Genomic DNA, 21,372 nt, shown 5'->3' with positions numbered 1-21,372 from the left:
TGTGCACGCTAAAGACCGATATTTACGTATACCATTACTTGTGAATCTCCTTCAGTGAAAACTCCTCCCACGTCATCCCTTCCAAATCATTAAATTCCCCATCGTCGAAACGCACAACCTCGCTCCAACCCCGGATCAAACCCCGCCAATAACACATTTCAGCCGCGGCACTGAAGTATCCGCCGTCCGCGAACAACGCGCGCTGCCGCTTCGCGATACCCTCGGCGATCCGCGGATGCGCTTCCAGCCAGGCCACGGTCGCCTCTAAATCGCTCCAGTCCGGCGCCACGAAGACGATGTTCGCCTCCGAGACGTCGTGCTCCGTCGGCCATGCGGCGCGCACCCACGGCGCCGGATACGGCGATAACGGGGGGGATTTCTCGCGGGGGCCGAGGTCGATGGGGGTGCGAGGGAGACCGGGAGCAGTAGATTTGTCGTTGTTTCTCACACCTTTCTCGTTTGCATTTTCGCTTGATCGCTGTGAAGAAAAGAAGGAGAAGAGCGAGCGGGATGAGGAAGAAGAAGAAGAAGAAGAAGAAGAAGAAGAAGAAGAAGAAGAAGAAGAAGAAGAAGAAAAGGGGGAGGAGGGAGAATCGAGCGCCTGGGGGTCGAGCGTGTAACTGAACACGGGACGCAAGAGGTGCGTGACGTGCTGCATCCACGCCAACGGGGGCGAGAGCACGACGCTCGCGCAGAGGTTGTGGAACTGGAAGCGTCCGCTGTACGTCACGCCCTCGGTGTGGATGATGTATTTATACTTGCAGAAGTCCTCGATGCGCAACGCGTTGCTCGCGTTGCGCTCCCCGGTATTCATACCCCTCCTACCCCCTTTCTCTCCCTTATTACTAGAAGACCAATCGAGGGATTCGATATCCGCCCATTGCCTGACCTTCTCTTTCCTAGGGTCATGATTTGCATTCTCTTCGCTCGTCCCGAAGGCCCGCACGAGGTTCTGCCGCAGACGCCCCGCGCGCGGATTATTAAACCATGTTGTCCCGCGCCATACCGCGCGGGGATCCTTTTCAGAGAAAGGCAGTGAGGATTCGAGGAGGGTGATGCGTTGTGATGCGCTGTGCATCGAGCCTATGAATGGCAAGGGCCAGGCGTAGAAGCTGAAGTGAGGGATTGGGAAGAAGCGCTTTGGAACACCGGAGGGTGTGGACTGGAGGATTGGGTCCCCGGGCCGCGAGTAGGAGAATGTGTTTGGGAGGGGATCGTCGTGGTGGTTGAAGGCGAAGATGGTGTTGGGGATGTGTGAGTAGGGGGATAATGAGGAGGAGGAGGAGGAGGAGGAGGAGGAGGGTGGACGAGGCCAGGTTAGGAGTGCGTTGGAGATTGCATGGAGTGTTGCGGAGCGGTGCGCGAGCATGTCTCTGCTTAGATCGGTTTTGCGAGCCGCTGAGAGGATGTAGAGCTGCGTTGGCTATTAGTATCCGTTCCACATGACCGTGTGTGTGTAGATACAGGTCTGGATGCATATGTATATATATAGATGTATGTTCTGGTCTTCGTGTCCGCACGCTTCGGCAGATTCCTTACCTGGCCATCTTGGATTCGCGCCACGAGCGGTCCGAGATCATTCTCCCGTCGCTCAAGCTTGAACGGGCCTTTCGCTACCTCGTTATCTACCTCATCTAACAAACCGGGAAAGCTCGCGCGACATCGATCCTCAGTCAGGAAGCGATTGCTTAGGAGATCTGCGGGGAGAGTGTTGCGACTCTCCCCTTTCCTCTGCGCCTCATGTGTGTGCTGGGATTGGGACCGGTATGCTTCTGGATGTATCGACCGTGAGCCATCCAAGCTCTCATCGGGTACGAGCAGGAAGCAGTAGATGGCGAGACAGATGACGGATATAATCATGATCTGCCTCAGCCGCGCCGTCTGCCTCGCGCTACGATGGTGTAGATGCGAGACGCCCATGGCTTGGATGTCTTTTCCTTTAATATGTCTAGCTGACAACCTTCGGAAAGCTAAAACCATGCTTCTTTTTCTTCTACATTGTCATTTCGCATATGTTTTCTTCCCGATTGATGTCATGCAGCATCAATCGGCTCACATAGAGCGTTGTGGTAGCCCGTTCCCGCGATGGGTCGCTCGCTTGCAGGATAACCGAATCTATTTACAGCCCGCGCCGCCAAGCCAAGAAACAACCAAAACCGAGAAAGCAGCAAGACGGAGACTTAAGAGTGGAGTTTGAACAAAGCGGACACGCATGCGTTTTCTCGCAGGCGGACGCGAGTGGGCAGAGGTTGGATCATGTTCGTCTTATAGTGATCTACCGACAACTGCCTCCGGGACATGTGCCTCCGAAACGGGGGATATGGTCCCTATTTCTGCTCGTATTTTCTCTATTGTTCCTGGGTCTTGCTGCTTTGAGATGGGCAGCAGATGGGGTACCCTCCATTGGGTTCCTAGACCAGCTGCATGCATGCATAAATGGATCGACATTACAGGGTCCCGTTCGTGGGGAATTACTCCCTCTACGATGAACTTCTTATGTGTGCATACAGAGGGTTTCCGCATCTATGGAGGTATCCTAGTGGTTAGAATGAAATGTAAAGTTTGGTAGGACGAGGAGCTTGTAAACCATTTAAGCGGTTGTAGGTAGTATTAATACATAATACCAAGACTGATTGACGCCTAGGCTTGCTCATCGAGCCCACGGAGGTTACCATGACAAGACGTAGATACTCGAGTATGATTGAGAACAGGTGCCCGATTTTCCGCCCAGTATCTTCCGGCTATAAGTTCCTTTCTCTAGTCCTCGCGTGGTCTTGTCTTGGGTTCTTACTTTGACCATTGTTGATTGAATGTGCTGGCTCAGGTCTGTAGTTAGTAGATGTCTTCAATGGAAATGGAGAGTGCCACTGGAGTCGGTAGCATGCTTAGGAGTGGAGAAACTCCAACAGACTGACTTGATAATTTTCTTTGCAGAATCCATCCTGTCTTTCTCCGAGTCTCTTTCATTAGACACAAGCAACCTTGCTACCAATGTTGGCTCTTCGCGGCGATATGCTTCGAGCATAGGAGAGGACTTGTGGCTTTCACCCCTGTAACTGGCCCCAAGTCAGCTTCTCGGTTAGATCATGCCGGAAGAGAATCCTTCTCCCGCTAACTCCATGTAGTTGGGGGCCACTGAGTGCTGCTTACAGCTCGCTATCAGCAGTGAGCGTAGCTGATGGTGGGATTGAAGCACCGGACATCTTTCACTACGTTCGGGTGTCTGACGACGTATCTCGCTGTCGGGTACAGTGATGTATACTTGGCGTGGTTTATCCTGGTGTCAATCACAATCCGAAGTGGTAAAGAGCGCTGCATTGATGGATGACGATAGGTTGGGAACATGCCCTTCTCATGAGACTACGAGTTCTTATAGCTACTACAAATGAACATCGGTCCAAAGATATATCACGATGATTGCGAGTAACGGTCCTGAGCAATGTCCTAAAGCTGGCAACTCGACGTACGTTATTCTAGGCTATGCGAATACAGCTCTTGGGCAATGGCGGCATGCTTGTTTTGGAGGAGTGGCGTTAGGACTGGGTCTCGTTCTGCGCAGCTGCGCATAACGTAGGACTCGGCTTTCGAGGGCCACGGCCGATTCCACTGCTGGGGTTGTGGCCATTGTGCATTGCTACAACTTACCTACATATCCCACCAACCTCCCGCTTACTTGGGGGTGCGCTCCTACACCTCCAATACCCTGTGCAGCTAACCACCCATCCATCAGTCTTCAGCCTCGCTGACGTCGATAATACCCTTTCGATCTTGGATACAAGGGGTCGTTTCTCGTTGGCAATCGCGACGAGGGTATTCAGAAGGTGGTTTGGGCAGATTTATACACCGACTAGTTGATCAAGCCAAGACCAACGAGGAGGGGCAAATTGTACGGCCGTTTTCACCTTCGCATACACTAAGCAATTGCAACGATTCTGTGCGAACAGGGCAATCCGGCTTTCGCCGACCAGAAGAGACAACAATATATCGAGTTGGACGAATTGACAATACCAATAATCCGGTATTGTGATCGCTGGATCAGCGTGTGCTTCGGCTTTCTGGATAAAGCTGCCGGAATAAGTTGCGTTAACCACTTCCTTAGTGATAATGTCTTTGAAGCAGGTAAGTATCCTATGAAGCTCGAATCCTTGAAGATGAGCATCCCGAGCTGACTCGTGTACTCTGTTAGGAGATAGAGACGTGGGTATCGGCCCTCGGCCGGTACGACAATAATGAATTCGAGGACGCTCTGAGAGAGTTCGAGAACATCTCGGATACGTCTAAGATTCTATTCAACATGGGTGTCATTCATGCCACGCTCGGCGAACATGAGAAAGCTGTGAGTGGACTTTTTAGACTTGAGCTACATTGCCAGTTACTGATTCTGAAAAATAGGTTGAATGCTACCAAAGAGCTATTCGGCTGGACTCGTACCTCGCCGTCGCATATTTTCAGCAAGGTGTCTCAAACTTCCTGCTCGGTGATTTTGAAGAAGCCCTGGCGAATTTCAACGACACCCTACTCTATTTAAGAGGAAACACCATGATCGACTATGCCCAACTAGGTCTACTATTCAAGCTCTATTCGTGCGAAGTATTGTTTAATCGCGGTCTCTGTTACATATATCTACAACAGAAGGAGTCCGGTATGCAGGATCTCAACTACGCAGTTAAGGAGAAGGTAGTAGAGGATCACAACGTAATTGATGAGGCCATAAGAGAGGAGGCAGAGGTATGTACTGCAAACCTACCCAGTCTGTGCAGCGCTGATCAATTACTAGGGTTATACTGTGTTCTCGATACCAGTAGGCGTAGTGTACCGACCTAACGAAGCTAAAGTCCGAAACTTGAAGACGAAGGATTACCTCGGTAAAGCTCGTCTAGTGGCTGCCTCAGATCGGGCCAATGCATTTACTGGCTTCGCTGGATCTGAGATCAAGAACGCAGGGCGAGGCGTGGAGAAGGACGACAGGCCAACAGACAACATCTCATTCGCAGCCACAAACCTTGTAAAACCTGGACTGCAAAGTAGGAGGCAGCAATCTGAGCCACCCAATGCTCGCAATGCCTTCCCACCGACACCGCCCCCTGAGACTGATAAACCTGCGGTCATGAGCCGGGGAGCTTCCGTCCGAAATGGACCCAAACCCATGCCTGCTAAGCTGAGTATACCTGATTCGAACGGTAGAAGCGCCAAATATGAGAAGACGAGTTCTCCGCAGAGCGAACGCAGGATGCCTGCGAGAGCAGCCTCAGAAGCACGATCCCCCCCACAAAGGAGCTACTCAAGGGCCGAGCCGATGAGGAACAGGAGGTCACGAAACAACGAAGAGGAGAGCGGCTACCCAGAAGACGTCTATGACATGTACAGTGGTGGCAGCAATGCTGCTGGATCACGCAGGTCACAAGGGAGCAGGCGGCCTCAGCAGAGGTATATCGAAGAGGAAGAAGAGGGCAGCGACTACGACTCCTTCGATGAAGGCGATTTCGAAATGGTGTCAAATCGGCGACCTGGGCCCTCATCTATGGGCTCTGTTCGTGGTGGTTCGAGACGTCCAGACATCCGCAAGGTCAGGGTCAAAGTGCACGCCGAAGACGTCCGTTACATCCTGATCGGAGTAGCTGTAGAGTTTCCCGACCTAGAGGAGAAGATCCGTGATAAGTTTGGCATGAAGCGCCGGTTCAAGATCAAGGTACGCGATGACGATGCGCCACAATCCGATATGATCACGATGGGAGACCAGGATGACCTGGAAATGGTTATGATGGGCGTCAAGTCCGCAGCACGGAAAAAGAGGGATGACATTGGAAAACTGGAGGTAAGTTGGGCAGAACGCCAACATTACAGTATCAGCATAACCATCATCAAAAGCCGCACAACTCTACCCTTATTTACCTCCCTTACCGTTCAACACTGACTCAATTTTGTAGATTTGGATCCAGGAGGTATAGACAGTATACTCACTTTCACGCACTGGCTGGCGATGAAAGTTACTACGATTTTTATTATCACGCTACACATCAAACCAACGATACCCAGAGCATTGCGAATGATGTAATGACAAGAGGAAACCCCAAATTCATAACATTTGGGAAGTTTCTTTTTCTTTTTTTTTTCTTTTCTAATCTTCCTTCTGTCTCTATCTCGCTCTCTCTTATATTTTATGTCATGTTAATATGTGTATGCTGCATTCTGTTTTCTTCTCACACTCAAGCACCCGAAAGTCTATTCTGCTATTCTTCATGACGCACCGTTGTTATCGGATGAAATACGAGTCTGCGCAAGATACATGACTACACTATTGCGTCCCTCTTTTTTTTTGTGTTCCTTCTCTCGCTCGCCGTACCCAGTCCGTGAACTGAAACATACCAACGTTTTGGATTTCTTCAGCCATACAAGAGCAGAGCGACTTGTGCTGTGTGGGTGTGTTTGGCAGCAGGAATGAGGGAAGGAAAGGGGTAAAAAAAAAAAATGGAAGGAAGCCAGGAACTTGCTCGAAATCCTTTAATATAGATAGATGGTTGAACAAGTCAGCACGTTGTTGCAAAACATTGTTGCATTTCTAGGTCCCACGAAATGTTAGATAAATAAACGGCGTAGTGCTTGGCGTTTGGAATATATCTTGTTCATCTTCAATTTACTTCCTCTTTCTGGTTATAAAGAATAGAGTCAGCCGATGAGTGGCTGTTGGGTACTGGTACTACCTAGGTCATTACGGCGGTGCTTAATACCTATGTTTCCTTTGAGTTACAAGTTCGCTGTTTATCTCCCAAGCACTGTCTTGATAGTAGTTGCGGTGAGTTCGGCCAATACCTAGGTATCACAATTCCCGCTCCCCGATACGAAGATGAGATAGCATACCTAGATGACCACCTACTCGACGCTCTCGTGAAGATCTGCCTATCTCATGATTCGGGTGCCGACATATAGCAATACCTCGCTTTAGTGATACCATTGCTATAAGAATATCTAAAGCTTGCCTCTGTTTGAAAACATGGTGCCTATCTTGGTATTTGCAATGCCTTAACAGCTAGCGATCCTCAACTCTATAAGATATATTTAGTTTTGAGATCATACCCATGATATAGCATTAAGTCTTCATGGCGATGTAGGGAATACTATGAACTTACAGTATCTACTTGAGTTAAGGAACTTTTTTAAGGACCCCCGCTCTAATTGCAGCTGAGGGGTACTAGGCCTCCCACTGAACCTACTAAAGTGTGCTGTAGAACAGCTAGGTACCTACCTGTAGGTCATGTACGTAGTACATAGATACCTACCTATCTAAATTAGCACCCCAGGCCAGCCACATCGCTGGGCGCGGGACTGTTGCGACGTCTTGGCGACTGGGTCCCTTGGATTGACAGGACCTAGGCAATTCGTCTTATCCTCTAGCTTCGTCACACTCGTTCGTGTCACTCACCATCTATCTAGATGACCTACTTACCCATAGATCCATAGGCAGACCGGAACCTGAGCTGTTGACTTGTTCCTGATAGCCTGGCCCGCGGTGTTGAGCACCTGGATACCTCGTTCCATGCCACTTTTCATTACCCAGCCTGTCTGGATTTCCCCTTGTCCTTCTCTCGCTCACAACTCAACACGGCTGGGCGCCTTTCTCCAGGCTTATTCTGCGTAGGCTAGAGGCATCTAGTTACACGCCTCGTTTCTTGGGCGTCTTCGTACCCCGGCCATCTCTTCCGCACCGATATCTCACACTCTGCCGAAGCCCTTGAAAACCGTAAACGCCCTACGACTGAGACACTCGCATTTTGCTCATGCTACCCAAGTAGTTATCGTTTGATGCGATAGGCCACTCGCTTTGCGACCACCATCTATGCAACCACCGTTAGCACTGAAGTCCCAGGCGGGCGTTTGGTTGGGATTGCCAATATGTTAACTACATCAGCGACTCCCACCCAGAAGTCGTTGAATAGCCAGTCTGCCGTCTCCTTAAACCCCTCTGTAGCGCCCTCCCGGACGAGTCTCGAGCGCCCTGAGCGAGATGGTGCCCTCCAACCCCCCGCCGCGAATGCCGCTACGGCGCGGAATCTATCCGCTTCCTCTGTGTCCTTTGCCCCGCGTGGTACATCTCTCAACCCGTCTTCCGTTGCGCCAGGCTCTTTTAGCTCCGAATTACGCAGCCAGATGACACAGTCTCGAGCTGGCTCGAGAGCAGATATTTACAACTTGGAAAAGCTGGATGAAAACGATGAATCTGTGGCAGAGCATACCATCAATGCGCTCAAAGACTCCTTGAATCGTGAGCTGAAGATCAAAGAAGGAAGCGAGAATTTGCTAGAGGCTTTAAACACGAAGAAGGCCAAACAAACCAAGGAGCAGCGCCATAGAGTTGAAGCTGAGCTCGTCGCCTCTAATCAAAGAATCAAGGAGCTGAGGCTCAAGCTTACCGATGCACAAAGAACAAAAGTAGCACCTAGTACGCCCGCGAGGAGTCGAAACGACGGCGTTCACCAGAATGGTCTCCGATCTCCTCCCAGCGCGTCGAGAAGCGGCGCCGGTTCTGATGTGGACGAGCCGGCTGAGTCTCCTACTTTTGCTCTCGCCGAAATATTACAAGCCCTCGAGGTCGAAGGTATGGCGCCCGAATACTATGTTGGGCGGGCAAACAATCTCGTTGAACTCTTCAAGAGGTATCCTACATTGAAGTATGATTTGGTGTGGTCGATCTTTGGGGATCGCATGCAGTTCATTCTGCTCAGCGGCAGCCGTGAGGTTGTTGCAGCAGGGTACCGAATGCTTCGGTATGCGATTTCTGATATTGCCTCTCTAAAGAAAATTCGCGCCCTAAATACCGACTACATGGTCATCGTCTCGCTCGCCAAGGATCGAAAAGCCGACGTCGAACGCGAACAAGCACTCAAATTTGTTCGTGCTTTCCTGGATGTCAAGGATGGTGTTCGTGAAGTATCTCGAGCGCTCGTCCGTGCTATTGTCTCGGTGGCCGAGCATGTCGAGGACAGGTTGCGCCCGATTTGCATCGAAACACTCGCCGAGATTCTCCTTCGAGATCCTGCGTTGCTCATCGCATCCGGTGGTTTAGCACCAATATCGGAAGCACTTTCCGAGGGCACGTACAAATCTCCCGAGTCTCTTTCAGCTGTTCTTCTCTTCCTATTAGATGCGCCACAGACGCGCAAATATCTACGAGCGGGATATGACTTGGAAGTAATGTTTACAGCCTTCACAGACAGTTTGTTCTTGTATGAGGGGGTTGTAAAACAGAATGCTAAGGCTATCTCTTTAGCGTTGAAGACATGGTCTGGCTTGATGAGTTTGTCCCTATTCAATTTTAGGGCGATAAGATCCTTGATCTCAAGTTTGATACTTCCAAACAGTACGATTCGTGATACGATTCTGGATTTGCTCTATTCTCTTCTGCGAATCAAACCACCCTCCTGGGCAACTTCATATCTCGCAGGGCGCCGCCTGACCACCTATGGGAGAGTCGCAACCCTGAAATCAACTGTCCCCAACAAGGGAGAAATAGTCTATGAAGATGAGGGCATAGAACAGAATTTCGTTGAACATTACACCGCTCTTCTTTTGGCTATCTTCATCAGGTCGGGCTTAATGCCGAACTTGCTCGAAGTGGCACAAAACGCAGAGGATCCCATGTTGAAGCGCAAGTCCACTTTATTAATTGGAGAAACATTGAAGCTTGCCAGTCGGATTCTCCCGCCTTCTTGGAGTAGTGAGCTTCAACTACTTCCAGAACTCTTCTCAGCCGCTGCCAAATTTGAAGATGAAGCTCGCTTCAACGCTACCGGTATTGTCTATCAAATTAGCAGTGTTAGCCGGACACTCCATCGGTCGTCCGCCTCCGGTTATACTGTTAGCGGCTTACCTTCTCCTGGGCCGACAGAATTATCAGGCTCGCTAGAGGACACACATAAGCATAGCAACTCAATTAACACCGATGAGGCTACTTTCCGGCAACTCTTAGTTGACTCTGGTGTTCTCAGTAGTTCCAATCCTGCGAAATGGAAATGGGACATCATGCTCAAGATTATTGAAGGACCATTAACCAACGGCAAGCGCTTAGAAGAGGCGATCAAAGCATCAAAATTCATTAAAAGTGTCATTGGGTTCTATCGTCCATTTAAATACAGGTTTTCCGAAGTCCAAAATACACGCAATACGCAAAAGTATGTTAGAGTCGGCTGTGCTCTAATGCACACGCTTCTACAAAGTCCAGAGGGCGTACGATATCTCACGGATAATAAGTTGTTAAGGCAGGTTGCTGAATGCTTGGCCCAGTGCGATCCGGTAAGAACTACGCCTTCGTTCCACCAAACACAGAACGTTCGCTGACCAAAACAGACAAGCGGCCTTACAGCCCAATATCCGATGTTTTCCAGAGACCGTCTAACAGACACGCTTTGTGGTGGCTACTTCCCCATGTTAGGTGTCCTTAGTAGTGACCCAAAAGGATTCCAGATGCTCGAGCGATGGCGCATATTCAATATGATGTATCATATCATTGATTTCAAGCAACGTCCTGATCTTACCAAATTGATTCTCTCGAACCTCGACTACAGCTTGCAGGGACATCCTCGGGTGTTATTGTCCAAGGCACTCACAGCTGGCACCAAAGACATGCGAATTCACGCCACCAACGTTCTCCGAAAATATGCTATTTCACAACGAGTGACTCCTTCTGGGCAGGTCATCTCAGACGCAAAATGGGCAATCCAGCTGTTGGTGACGCAGCTGTATGATCCCGAAATCGAGGTATGCGCTACAGCTGTCAAAATTTTGGAGAAAGCTTGCAATAGCAAACCATTGCTCGAATACATTGTGGAATGTCGGCCAGCTCTTGATCATCTAGGAGAGATAGGGGCTCCATTGCTTCTACGCTTTCTCTCAACTTCGATTGGCTATCACTACCTCGATGGGCTAGATTACATCAGCAACGAAATGGACGACTGGTTCTTAGGTCGCAATGATACCTACGTCAGCCTCATCGAAGCAAGTCTAGCACGCTCATTCTTTGAGGGCACCGACGATCACTCGAATCGCTTAAGCATGTACGAGGATGTGGACGTCGATGGGGATCAGGATAGCCATATACCACCACACTTTTACCGCGAATTGACTCGCACCAAAGAGGGCTGTCAATTACTTGAAGACAAGGGCCATTTCCTGGACTTCGCATCAACTATTCGCGACCACGGTATGCAGTCGGACGATCTAGAACTTATTACCAAGGTGAAAGGCTGTTTGTGGGCCGTGGGAAATGTTGGGTCTATGGAGCTAGGAGCCCCGTTTCTTGAGTCGACTGACGTTGTTGAAAAAATCGTGCAGATTGCGCAATCCCATGATGTGATGAGTCTCCGGGGCACGGCCTTCTTTGTCTTAGGTCTAATCTCAAGATCAGTCCATGGACTAGAAATTCTCTCTGAACATGGTTGGCTATCCAACACTACATTGCTTGGGAAATCCTTTGGGCTCTGTATTCCCAACGAGCTTTCCAAATTCTTATCCTATCAACCCTGGAAACATGAGATTCCATTGTCGATCAAATTGCCAGATACTCAAAACACGATTCAGCACCCTGTTTCAATCTTCGTCGATGAACCCGACGATATGAACAAGCGAATATTGGAGCTTATTGAAGTGGAGCTAGGCGACATGATTCTTTACAAGAAGGCCAGGGTTGAATTACATCAACTGAGGCATAAGAAGCTGTCCGGCTTCCGCCAGCCTGCCATGTTTCGGCGCGTTATGGGGCTTTTAGAGGGTCACCATTACAAACTTGCCGACCGACATCTTATCATAGAGCTTTTTGACAAAAATGTGCTACGACATGTTATCTATGGGGAGGACAGTAGCGACGAGGGAGACCTTAACTCGGGGGATGAGCAACGAACAGAAAGACAAAGGAGCATTAGTGATCCAGCCGACTTAGAGCTGACGACAGCGAAAACATCCCAATTCTCCATATAGTAAAAGGCTCACTGACTGGCTCAAAACCTGCCAGTTGGATACGAGTTATAGGGTCCTTTGGGGTCCTTTGTATTGATACCATACATGATACGATCTAGGTGATGTCACAAAATGGGTCTTTATGTTGATAGTTCATATTTTACGGTATAGTCAGCTTCATTGTTACATTGGCGTATCACGGCGTCAAGGTATCGGGTGAACAGTTGAAGAAGTGGTGGAAGATTGAGGAGTTTCGCTGGGGGCTTGGTCAGATGCATTATACCCATACCATGAATATGCAACGGTTTCTGAACCTTTTCATGACTTGACGAAGTATTCCTATGATCGAGTTTTAGGGATGTCTTGGTGTGCCCCCTTACGCTACTACCTGACTTCGTGATTTCATGTGGTAGTGTCATCAACGAAGACATCTCGAAAGTCGCCGAAAAGCACCGCGCATTAGCACCTGTAAATCAAAAGATTATTAGATGCATCAAGTAAAAGTTAAATGACCATCAAAAGTAAGCTCGGGCAAGCTCTGGTGTCTCAAGCACAGGTCACGTACAATTTAGCCCCGTGAAACTACCTAATGATTAGACAATTGAGTGACGTTACCTTTACCAAACCCCACTTTGTTCAATAGAACGGCGCCTCTCATAGCTTTGATTCTCTTTTACGCCTCTAGGCCATCTGAAAGCGTAAAGCCTAGCACTTGCCTTTTTTCTAAGTAGAGAGACAGTAGGTAGCTGGAGCCGTTAGTCTATTCGCAAAATGACTGACAAGACGGTCCTCGTCGTCGCGGGGAGCGACTCATCGGGCGGCGCGTAGGTTACGAATTTCCTTATGAGGTATTTCCTTTCTTGTACTAGGGGAAATACCGAATGATAATAATGAAGCAAGCCCAAAACACGAGAGACTGCTTCTTTATTATTGAATTCTTCTTCCTCTAGCGAGAAGAAAATAAAATGTTAATGTATTGATAGGGGTCTTGAAGCAGATCAGAAGGTCATCGCCGCACATGGCTGCTACGCTATGACGGCCACGACGGCCCTGACGGCTCAGAATACAATGGGTGTTAATGGTATCCATCAAATCCCGCCTGAGTTCACGAGGAAACAGATCGATGCGGTATTTCAAGATATCCCGCCCAGTGTTGTCAAGACGGGTACGTTGACTTGTCAGCTTAACCTTAAGCTTGGGCTTTTGCCTTCTGTACCGACTGGGTATTTATACTTATCACATTGATGGAAATAGGCATGTTGGGCTCAGCGGCTACCATCGAGATGCTTTCCCAAGCATTAGTCGACTACAAAGTTGAAAAACTGATTCTAGATCCGGTAAGTGGGAAAGCACACCAGAAGGAAAAGTGTCGATTACGCTACAATATACATATATGAATCCGAGTAGAACTGAGAATCATCTACGAAGGTCATGGTAGCTACCACGGGTGCTCAACTTCTCCCCGAGAACGCCGTCACAGAGCTGCGCACGCTCCTGCTGCCCCTGGCCTTCATCCTGACCCCCAATGTCCCCGAGGCGAAGCTTCTGCTCGCCAACAGCGGCGCGATGATTGGCGATATCAGCCGACCCGAGGACCTAGAGAATCTGGCGCGGAAACTACGCACCCTCGGGCCGCGATGGGTGCTCGTCAAGGGCGGCCATGTGCCGTTTACGAAAGAAGGCGTTGCCGCCATGTCAAATGCGGAGAAGGAGATTGTCGTCGATGTCCTCCTTGGCCCTGATGGGAATGTAACGAGGATCGAGAGCCCGTATTTGCAGTCGAAGAATACCCACGGCACGGGCTGTTCGCTCGCTGCGGCCATCGCGGCGAATCTGGCGATGGGATTGGAACCTCATGATGCCGTGCGTGCCGCTTGTCGGTTTGTCGAGGCTGGCATCCGGTCTGCGCCAGGCTTTGGGCGTGGGAATGGCCCGCTTAACCACTTCCACTCGACGTACATGCTGCCTTTTACTCCGTAAGTTTTTGTCTCCTCGGGCACTGGGGGAACGCACCACTTTCCTCCAGTTTCTCGCTATTCCTGCTTGCTAGGCTGATGCTGTGAAGAGGACGGTTCGTCGAATGGCTGCTTTCTCGGCCGGACGTGGCTCCCGTATGGCACCGCTTCACCAACCATCCCTTCGTTCTCGCGCTGGGCAACGGCGAGCTGCCGCTTGACTCGTTCAAGAAGTATCTCGTTCAGGACTATCTGTACCTGGTGCACTTTGCGCGTGCGAACGCGCTCGCGTCCTATAAAGCGAAGAACATACGGGATATCGCAGCTGTATGTCACCCCGGAAGCATCCACGTGAACAGAGACACGGTCACTTGTGTAAATCAAAGAGAAAATAGGCTAAATTGTGTGTTACTTTTGATACAGGGAGCGAAGATTGTCCAGCATATACACACCGAGATGAAGTTGCATATTGACTATTGCAAGAGCTTTGGCATTACAATAGAGGAGATCGAAACTACTGAGGAGCATCAAGGTACGTGATATTGTCAACTACTCGCTCTTAGAACCCTTTTTAATAGGTTCACAGCTTGCACGGCATACACGAGATATGTTTTGGATATCGGGCAGTCCGAGGACTGGCTTGGTCTCCAGGTTTCGTTGGCACCGTGCTTGTTGGGCTACGGAGCTATTGCGAAGCAGTTACACGCTGACCCGCGCACGAAGACTGAAGGGAATACAGTGAGTGAATTTCATCACCTGTGCTCTATTACTCCAGCCATTATTGGGTTTATGGGAGAGTTTAACTGCGTGCCTCGGCAACTGTTAATCCATCCCCTGCTTTATATCGATAGTGGTGGACGCTGACCTTAAATGTTGCAGTACTGGCCATGGATTCTCAATTACGTAGCAGATGATTACGTACAAGCTGTTCAGACAGGTTGCGGTAAGTCATTACACCCTTGCTCTCTAATCTCTTCACCAGACGCATGCCACATTGTGCTCGGGATAAGAGACAAGTCACAGGTGTTAATCATGCTTTAGAGCTCATGGAAAGGAACGCCGTCTTGCATTCTCCTTCGAGAATCGAGGAGCTTGTTAAAGTGTTTATCCATGCTACGAAGGTAAGATGCATTTCTGTTTTTGAGTCCACGAGAGTGGCGTAACGAAACTCTCTTGGCTGACATGGTAGTAGATGGAGATTGGATTCTGGGAGATGTTCCCGTCCGCTTGAGGATGTCTGGTTGGCTAGTCGAGTCGGAGATATCACCAGTCACATTAGAGTTATCACAATAGATTGAGTTTCATAGATAAGTAGGTAGATACGATAGAAAAGCATAGAATGAAACATGCTCACATACTGTATTTATTTGATAACAGCCCCTTCTAGCAGTACCTTGCAGAACGAACATGTGTATTTACGCAACTTTGGAAGTTTAAGATAGCCAGTTCATCCGAAGAATTACTTTAAATATCACCATAATAATATCACTACGATAGAAGGTTTGTTGGACAACCTTAGGTACCCCAGTTCGATTCTTTATCTGTACCTACCTATGTGCATACTGAATATTAAGAAGAAGATAAAGTATATATTTGAGACAAGATACTGGATATGTGTGTAGGTAGGTGGATGACGCACCGACTTTATCAATTCACCTATTATTTTAAAACATGAAGGCGTCAATGTACCGTACATTGTGGACTTGTTCAACTTTCTTTTGCCGCTACCCTACGAAGTACATAATGTACTTAAGTACCTACCCTACCTCCCTAAGGTAAGAGGTAAGAGGTACCTCTGCTGGGCACTTACGCGCTAGGGGTACTTCAGGGCCTTGGGTTTGTTGGTCGAGACTTTCCAAGGTCTCTGTAATGTGGGGCACGCCTACCTAGTGCCAGAAAAAAAAAAATTGACTAGCAGTGGATTTTCTTTGCCTTCGTCTCGTCGCTGACAATCCGAGCATAAGAGACATTCCCATCTCCCTCCCTATCCCAATCACCAACATCTACCATCTCACCATCTCCCATCGAGCACTCTATCTCGTGTCTCGCACCCCGCTCATTTTCCCAGGCCGCAGTCCTGTATACCTTCGTCGCAGCTTACAGAGGCTCTGAACTCGATTGCCCTGCTGCTTAATACTTCCGATCGCGCGCTGTACTTGACTGGACTTGTGTGCATATCTGCCTCACTACTCCCGACTTCGAACAACAACAACACAACTACCAACAAACTTCTACACCCATCAACAGCACTATGTCTTACGGCGGTGGTGGCTACAGCTCTCGCGGCGGCGGCCGCGGTGGACATGGAAATGACTACCGCTCTGGTGGTGATCGTCATGATTACAACGGTCATGGGTAAGCAATACGCGCTTTGTTTCTCACTTCCAATATTTCCCTCTATTCTTTTTTTCTCATCAACTGCATGCGCTACGAGAATTCTATCGTACTCTCGACGCTTCTATCGCGTTGAATACATTTCATTTTGTTTTCTCTGCACGATATTGCCTCGTACTAACCGCGACAAACAGATACAACAACGGACACTCCAACTATGGCGGAGGTGGTGGCTACGGCGGTGGCGGTTACGGTGGAGGCGGTGGTGGCGGTGACAGAATGAGCAACCTTGGAGCCGGTCTCAGCAAGCCTCAATGGGGTATGTTTCCTTGTTATCCTAGTAATCGTGCCTCAAACTAACCCATTCGACAGATCTTAGCAAACTTCCCAAGTTCGAGAAGTCCTTCTACAAAGAGGACGACGCTGTAGCCCAGCGCCCTAGTAGCGAGGTCGACCGATTCCGACGCGACCATCAAATCACTGTCGCCGGTCAAGATGTGCCCAAGCCTGTCGAGACCTTCGACGAGGCCGGTTTCCCTAGATACGTTATGGATGAGGTCAAGGCCCAAGGCTTCCCTGCTCCTACTGCCATTCAGTCCCAAGGTTGGCCGATGGCTCTTTCTGGTCGCGATGTCGTTGGTATTGCCGAGACAGGCTCTGGAAAGACGCTTACGTACTGCCTTCCCGCCATTGTTCACATCAACGCCCAACCTCTCCTAGCACCTGGCGATGGCCCCATTGTCCTTGTATTGGCGCCCACCAGAGAGTTGGCTGTTCAGATCCAACAGGAGATTACTAAATTTGGTAAATCATCCCGAATTCGCAATACCTGTGTCTACGGTGGTGTTCCTCGTGGTCCTCAGATTCGAGATCTTTCCAAGGGAGTCGAAGTGTGTATTGCCACACCTGGTCGTTTGATTGATATGCTCGAAGGCGGCAAGACGAACCTTCGCCGCGTCACATACTTAGTTCTTGACGAAGCCGATCGTATGCTTGACATGGGTTTCGAGCCCCAGATCCGAAAGATTATTAGTCAAATCCGACCGGATCGTCAGACACTCATGTGGTCCGCTACTTGGCCAAAGGAGGTTCGGGCCTTAGCCTCCGAGTTCCAGACCGACTTCATTCAGGTCAACATTGGTTCTATGGATCTCTCTGCGAACCACCGCATTACTCAAATTGTTGAAGTTGTTTCCGAAGGTGAGAAGCGTGATCGTATGATCAAGCACTTGGAGAAGATTATGGACAACAAGGAGAACAAGTGTCTCATCTTTGTGGGAACAAAACGTGTTGCCGACGATATTACGAGGTTTCTCCGCCAGGATGGCTGGCCGGCACTTTGTACGTTCCCCAACCTTGCCATACAATTTCTTGCCACTAACAAGCTTATAGCTATACACGGTGACAAGCAGCAGAATGAGCGTGATTGGGTCCTGGATCAATTCAAGACCAACAAGAGTCCCATCATGGTTGCCACCGACGTGGCTTCTCGTGGTATTGGTATGATTAATATTCCCCCAACCCTATCCCATCCCCACAACTTCCAGCAGAGTTATATCCGATGTGCTTGACTGTGACGTCTAGGGGCTTTCTTGATTGCGCACATATTTCTGGCCTAATCGTGTCTTGTGGTTCTCCTCTACCCGGATGGTCGGGATGATCGGGATCAACGGTATGGCCCAAGGGCCATGTCTAAGTTTCGCCTTGTACCTGATATGCTGTGGTACATCTAGGCGAAGTTGAGCATTTCTTGATTTTGTCAAGCTATCTCTAAGATTCCCGATTCCTGAGGACCCGGACCAGACTATTGGGATCAATTCCAGATTGGTAGTGTTGATGCAACAGACAGCCCCATTCTCGATGGAGAAGGCACGGAACAATATGCTTATGACACCCATGTCCGCCGCTGGGACTTGCTTCGTGGCAACTCGTTTTCTAGAGCTAACCTTTTGTGATAAAGATGTGCGCAACATCACTCATGTGATCAACCATGATTATCCGAACAACTCGGAGGATTACATTCATCGTATTGGCCGTACTGGCCGTGCTGGCGCCAAGGGTACTGCTATCACATTCTTTACTACTGACAGTAAGCTTCCCACTACTCTTTACGCGTCACACGTAAACTAACAGGTTTGCACAGACTCGAAACAGGCTCGTGATCTCGTTGGTGTGCTCCAGGAAGCTAAGCAACAAATCGACCCAAGACTAGCCGAGATGGCACGTTACGGTGGAGGCGGAGGCGGCGGCCGATATGGCGGCCGTGGGTACGGCCGTGGAGGTCATCGTGGTATGTTGCATTTATTTCGTACCCTCAAGGACAACAACTAATTACGTCTCAGGCGGCGGCGGTGGTGCTGGCGGTGCTAACGCTATGCCTCTCGGCAACCGACGCTGGTGATTGAACTCCTCATTCGTCTTCAACACTCCAATCCACATACAGACGCTTTTGGAGTCGTCTATGTCCTTTTTTTAACCTAATCTTCAAAAGCACAACGGCGTTATCTAGAGGGTCTGGCTGATTAGACATGGTAATATCGGCTTTCTTCTTCGAGTCGTGCATCTCTTCAGTGAGGCGGGCACTTGTCATCGTTGATTTTAATATGTCAGGAGATATGACAAAGCTCTGCAGGTTTCTAAAGACGGCGTCCTCCTGGTTTGAAAAGGAGACACAACGACTATTATCTTTTCGAAAGAGAAATAGCAGCATTGTCTATTTAAATTGCAGGACATTGGCCGTGGAACTTGCTGACCCGATTCTAGATTGGAACTTCTTAAGCTACAGCATATCAACCTGCAGGAGTCTCTCATGTTTATGTAGATTTGTTGGTCTTGAATTGCACTCTTTAAGAGGCGAAGAGACAACCTAAGTAGCATAAGATTGATATTTTTCCTGTAAACTGTTATCTTGGATCGGAAATATGACCGTGTGATTCACTGAACAAAACATTCAAATATTCAAAACCCCATAGCAGCAGATATGACCAAGGATTCTTGTACCACTCCCTGGGAGAAATGACTGGTTTTGTCTACGTCACTATTATTGGTACTTTAGCCCATCGGTTTTTATCGTATAGAATGGCTCTATTCTTGCGTCAGGTATCAATCGAAAAGGACCTCCATCGTCATATTGAATCTTCAATACGGTTAGTTTTCAAGTATTTTCTATGTAACTTCTCCACAGTCCCAAGAGGAGGAGCAAAATATACAGTCTTGTTCAGATCAGTAGCACCACTATAAGACATGACCTGTACGCTGTGTGTTTGATTTCAACAAAATCAATATACAACGAGATAAAATGTCCTTCCTTATTAGGGCAGATCAGTTAATATAACATGTATGGATTGCTTTAAAGCGTTATTTTCCACTCATGTTTGAATCCGAAGATATATGAACTAAACAGACCTACGCCCGATTAACTGCTTTGACGAGTCGCTCTTCGAGGACTTCGAGATACGGAGTATAATCATCGTGCTCCCGTAATTTGGAAGTAGTACGTCACGTCTCATGGTAAAATTGGAATTTGTATCTGGATTTCGTTCTGGCGTAGTAGGCCTTGCGTAGTATTGACCTGGACGATATCCCAGGCACGCGGGTTTACTATTTGGATATATCTCTGGCGAAAAAGATGCTTGACAGATACTGAGCGGTGATTCTATCTATTGCCCATTACTAGACGATAAATTCCGGTGGTAAATATGTTCTGAAATGAACTTAGTGCAACTATTCGGCTGCGACAGGGACTCTGACATGTGTCGAACTCCTTCGTGCGCATTTGAAGGTGTGTTGCTCGCAGACTGCAACCGTACGGTATGTATCGCTTTGTATGAAATTCCTGATAAGACATGTATTCGAAAATGAGGCTATTTAGCCTCGCGCTTATACGAGACATATTGACGAAACTCGAAGATTGGGAATGCTGTCGAGTTGTATGTGAGAGTCAAGGTCGGTCATTGAGATTAGAAAGGGATCTGATTGGACCATATTGGACCTTGATAGTCTTAGCAGTTTATTGCGTATAGCTTCATTAGTAGACTTGATCACCAGCCCTTGTAACAAGGTCATTCTCTAGTGCTGGTTATAGGAGTATAAAAAATACTGTGTTAGGCAAAGCTGAGTATGACCCTTGATCCGTATTCTGTGAACCGGCCTAGGTTGTGAACCCATACTAAGTGGAGGCGACGATTTTATATACCCGCAGCAGATATGGCGTTGGTTGTTGGAGCTGGCGAGAGCTATTGCGTCTAACACTCGTGCGGACCAGTAACGGACGGTTCGATGTATTGAAAATTGAAAATAGTAGCCACCATATCTCCTATCTGAAACACATCGTGTCAGGATAAAAATATCCCTGTTCCGAGTTGAAAATTGGAACGTCTCATGCCGTTACTCATCGGACAAGAGGAGTGCCAAAATAGCCAAGAAATGCATACTAGAGAAATGTGTTCCATTGAGTTCCAGGTCCTAAGGAGTAAGCCATCTAGGGGCTGGGACGCGAGGGCGTAATGAATTACCTTTCATACATACCTACCCTACCCATCAACATGTATACGATCATCGGTGGCACATCATATCGGCTATGCGCAATACAGCGCGGCGCAAAAACCTCGTGGCAAGTATGATGCTGGACATTTCTAGGCTGTTGATGACGGAAGCGAGTGGGACAAATTAAAACAAGACATAATAGAAGAATTGCGTTGTGAAATCGGCCCATGAGAAACGAACGATTTAGACAGGATGGATATACAAGGGCTAACTAACCATTGCTGGGGAGAAATTAAATGCCCGTCCGTCGCATTTCCCAAGCCAGGTCAAGTAGGTAGTACAGTGCGTTAGGCGGAAAAGCTAGGAGTAAGATTACGTTTTTGTCAATCCGTGTAACCACAGGACAGCAACGTCTCCCTAGTAGGAAAAGGTTACACCAGAAGGATCATTAGGTAAAAGCTTCAAATTGCAAGTCGGTCATACCGCATACTATCGTCTATGCTTCCAATAGAACCTTGATCGATCCCTATTCGCAGCACCTTCGCCTCTATGTACCGTGAAGTTATGGGTTACTGTCTCATGTCGAGCGTGAGTGAGAACGTATCTGAGATTTGACCACCAACGCATTAAGCCATGAGTGAGTCACAATAAT

At 48.6% G+C, this 21,372-nt stretch overlaps 6 protein-coding genes across 6 annotated transcripts; 3 read left to right on the top strand and 3 right to left on the bottom strand.

Annotated features, from left to right (window-relative positions):
- Positions 1-34: 34 nt before the first annotated feature.
- F5B22DRAFT_633106 (uncharacterized protein) lies at positions 35-1,920 on the bottom strand (the record flags this gene model as incomplete). The annotated part of the gene is made up of 2 exons (XM_047976793.1): positions 35-1,414; positions 1,540-1,920. The coding sequence occupies 2 exons, from the start codon at positions 1,918-1,920 to the stop codon at positions 35-37; spliced, it is 1,761 nt and encodes a 586-aa protein (XP_047836034.1).
- A 758-nt stretch (positions 1,921-2,678) lies between these two features.
- On the bottom strand, positions 2,679-3,308 carry F5B22DRAFT_170975 (uncharacterized protein). The gene is made up of 3 exons (XM_047969338.1): positions 3,151-3,308; positions 2,916-3,050; positions 2,679-2,815 (listed from the first exon to the last, which is right to left on the bottom strand). The coding sequence occupies exons 1-3, from the start codon at positions 3,201-3,203 to the stop codon at positions 2,788-2,790; spliced, it is 216 nt and encodes a 71-aa protein (XP_047836033.1). The 5' UTR covers positions 3,204-3,308; the 3' UTR covers positions 2,679-2,787.
- A 417-nt stretch (positions 3,309-3,725) lies between these two features.
- On the top strand, positions 3,726-6,100 carry F5B22DRAFT_170956 (tetratricopeptide). Its single transcript, XM_047969337.1, has 4 exons — positions 3,726-4,119; positions 4,187-4,336; positions 4,393-4,728; positions 4,778-6,100. Exons 1-4 carry the CDS (start codon positions 4,105-4,107, stop codon positions 5,912-5,914), a joined length of 1,638 nt encoding a protein of 545 aa, XP_047836032.1. The 5' UTR covers positions 3,726-4,104; the 3' UTR covers positions 5,915-6,100.
- A 1,790-nt stretch (positions 6,101-7,890) lies between these two features.
- On the top strand, positions 7,891-15,132 carry F5B22DRAFT_633103 (Rapamycin-insensitive companion of mTOR, N-term-domain-containing protein; the record flags this gene model as incomplete). The annotated part of the gene is made up of 13 exons (XM_047976792.1): positions 7,891-10,287; positions 10,342-11,911; positions 12,503-12,507; positions 12,706-12,770; positions 12,930-13,111; positions 13,201-13,283; positions 13,375-13,922; positions 14,012-14,228; positions 14,325-14,433; positions 14,488-14,639; positions 14,781-14,844; positions 14,943-15,022; positions 15,094-15,132. 13 exons carry the CDS (start codon positions 7,891-7,893, stop codon positions 15,130-15,132), a joined length of 5,511 nt encoding a protein of 1,836 aa, XP_047836031.1.
- Positions 15,133-15,904: 772 nt separating this feature from the next.
- F5B22DRAFT_170846 (uncharacterized protein) lies at positions 15,905-16,384 on the bottom strand. Its single transcript, XM_047969335.1, has one exon. The coding sequence runs from the start codon at positions 16,252-16,254 to the stop codon at positions 15,958-15,960; it is 297 nt and encodes a 98-aa protein (XP_047836030.1). The 5' UTR covers positions 16,255-16,384; the 3' UTR covers positions 15,905-15,957.
- On the top strand, positions 16,385-19,059 carry F5B22DRAFT_170847 (RNA helicase). The gene is made up of 7 exons (XM_047969336.1): positions 16,385-16,554; positions 16,608-17,576; positions 17,628-17,735; positions 18,196-18,324; positions 18,379-18,525; positions 18,578-18,766; positions 18,999-19,059. Exons 1-6 carry the CDS (start codon positions 16,515-16,517, stop codon positions 18,634-18,636), a joined length of 1,452 nt encoding a protein of 483 aa, XP_047836029.1. The 5' UTR covers positions 16,385-16,514; the 3' UTR covers positions 18,637-18,766; positions 18,999-19,059.
- Positions 19,060-21,372: the final 2,313 nt, after the last annotated feature.

Source organism: Xylaria bambusicola, assembly GCF_022495145.1.
Source record: "Xylaria bambusicola strain CBS 139988 unplaced genomic scaffold F5B22scaffold_2, whole genome shotgun sequence".
NCBI lineage: Eukaryota > Fungi > Ascomycota > Sordariomycetes > Xylariales > Xylariaceae > Xylaria > Xylaria bambusicola.
Note: the sequence above shows the minus strand (reverse complement) of the source record. Positions and strands in the feature narration are given on the sequence as shown.

What these genes read in the sequence shown, in the direction of transcription:
- F5B22DRAFT_170975 (XM_047969338.1), bottom strand. Translation starts at nt 3,203, where the DNA reads ATGTCCGGTGCTTCAATCCCACCATCAGCTACGCTCACTGCTGATAGC. An exon ending in CTCACTGCTGATAGCGAGCT is followed by an intron (nt 3,051 to 3,150) that starts GTAAGCAGCACT and finishes GGCCAGTTACAG; the next exon opens with GGGTGAAAGCCACAAGTCCT. An exon ending in TCTGCAAAGAAAATTATCAA is followed by an intron (nt 2,816 to 2,915) that starts GTCAGTCTGTTG and finishes GACCTGAGCCAG; the next exon opens with CACATTCAATCAACAATGGT.
- F5B22DRAFT_170846 (XM_047969335.1), bottom strand. Translation starts at nt 16,254, where the DNA reads ATGACCGTTGTAATCATGACGATCACCACCAGAGCGGTAGTCATTTCC.
- F5B22DRAFT_170956 (XM_047969337.1), top strand. An exon ending in TCGGCGAACATGAGAAAGCT is followed by an intron (nt 4,337 to 4,392) that starts GTGAGTGGACTT and finishes TCTGAAAAATAG; the next exon opens with GTTGAATGCTACCAAAGAGC. An exon ending in CCATAAGAGAGGAGGCAGAG is followed by an intron (nt 4,729 to 4,777) that starts GTATGTACTGCA and finishes ATCAATTACTAG; the next exon opens with GGTTATACTGTGTTCTCGAT.
- F5B22DRAFT_170847 (XM_047969336.1), top strand. Translation starts at nt 16,515, where the DNA reads ATGAGCAACCTTGGAGCCGGTCTCAGCAAGCCTCAATGGG. An exon ending in CGTGGCTTCTCGTGGTATTG is followed by an intron (nt 17,736 to 18,195) that starts GTATGATTAATA and finishes TTTGTGATAAAG; the next exon opens with ATGTGCGCAACATCACTCAT. An exon ending in CACATTCTTTACTACTGACA is followed by an intron (nt 18,325 to 18,378) that starts GTAAGCTTCCCA and finishes AGGTTTGCACAG; the next exon opens with ACTCGAAACAGGCTCGTGAT.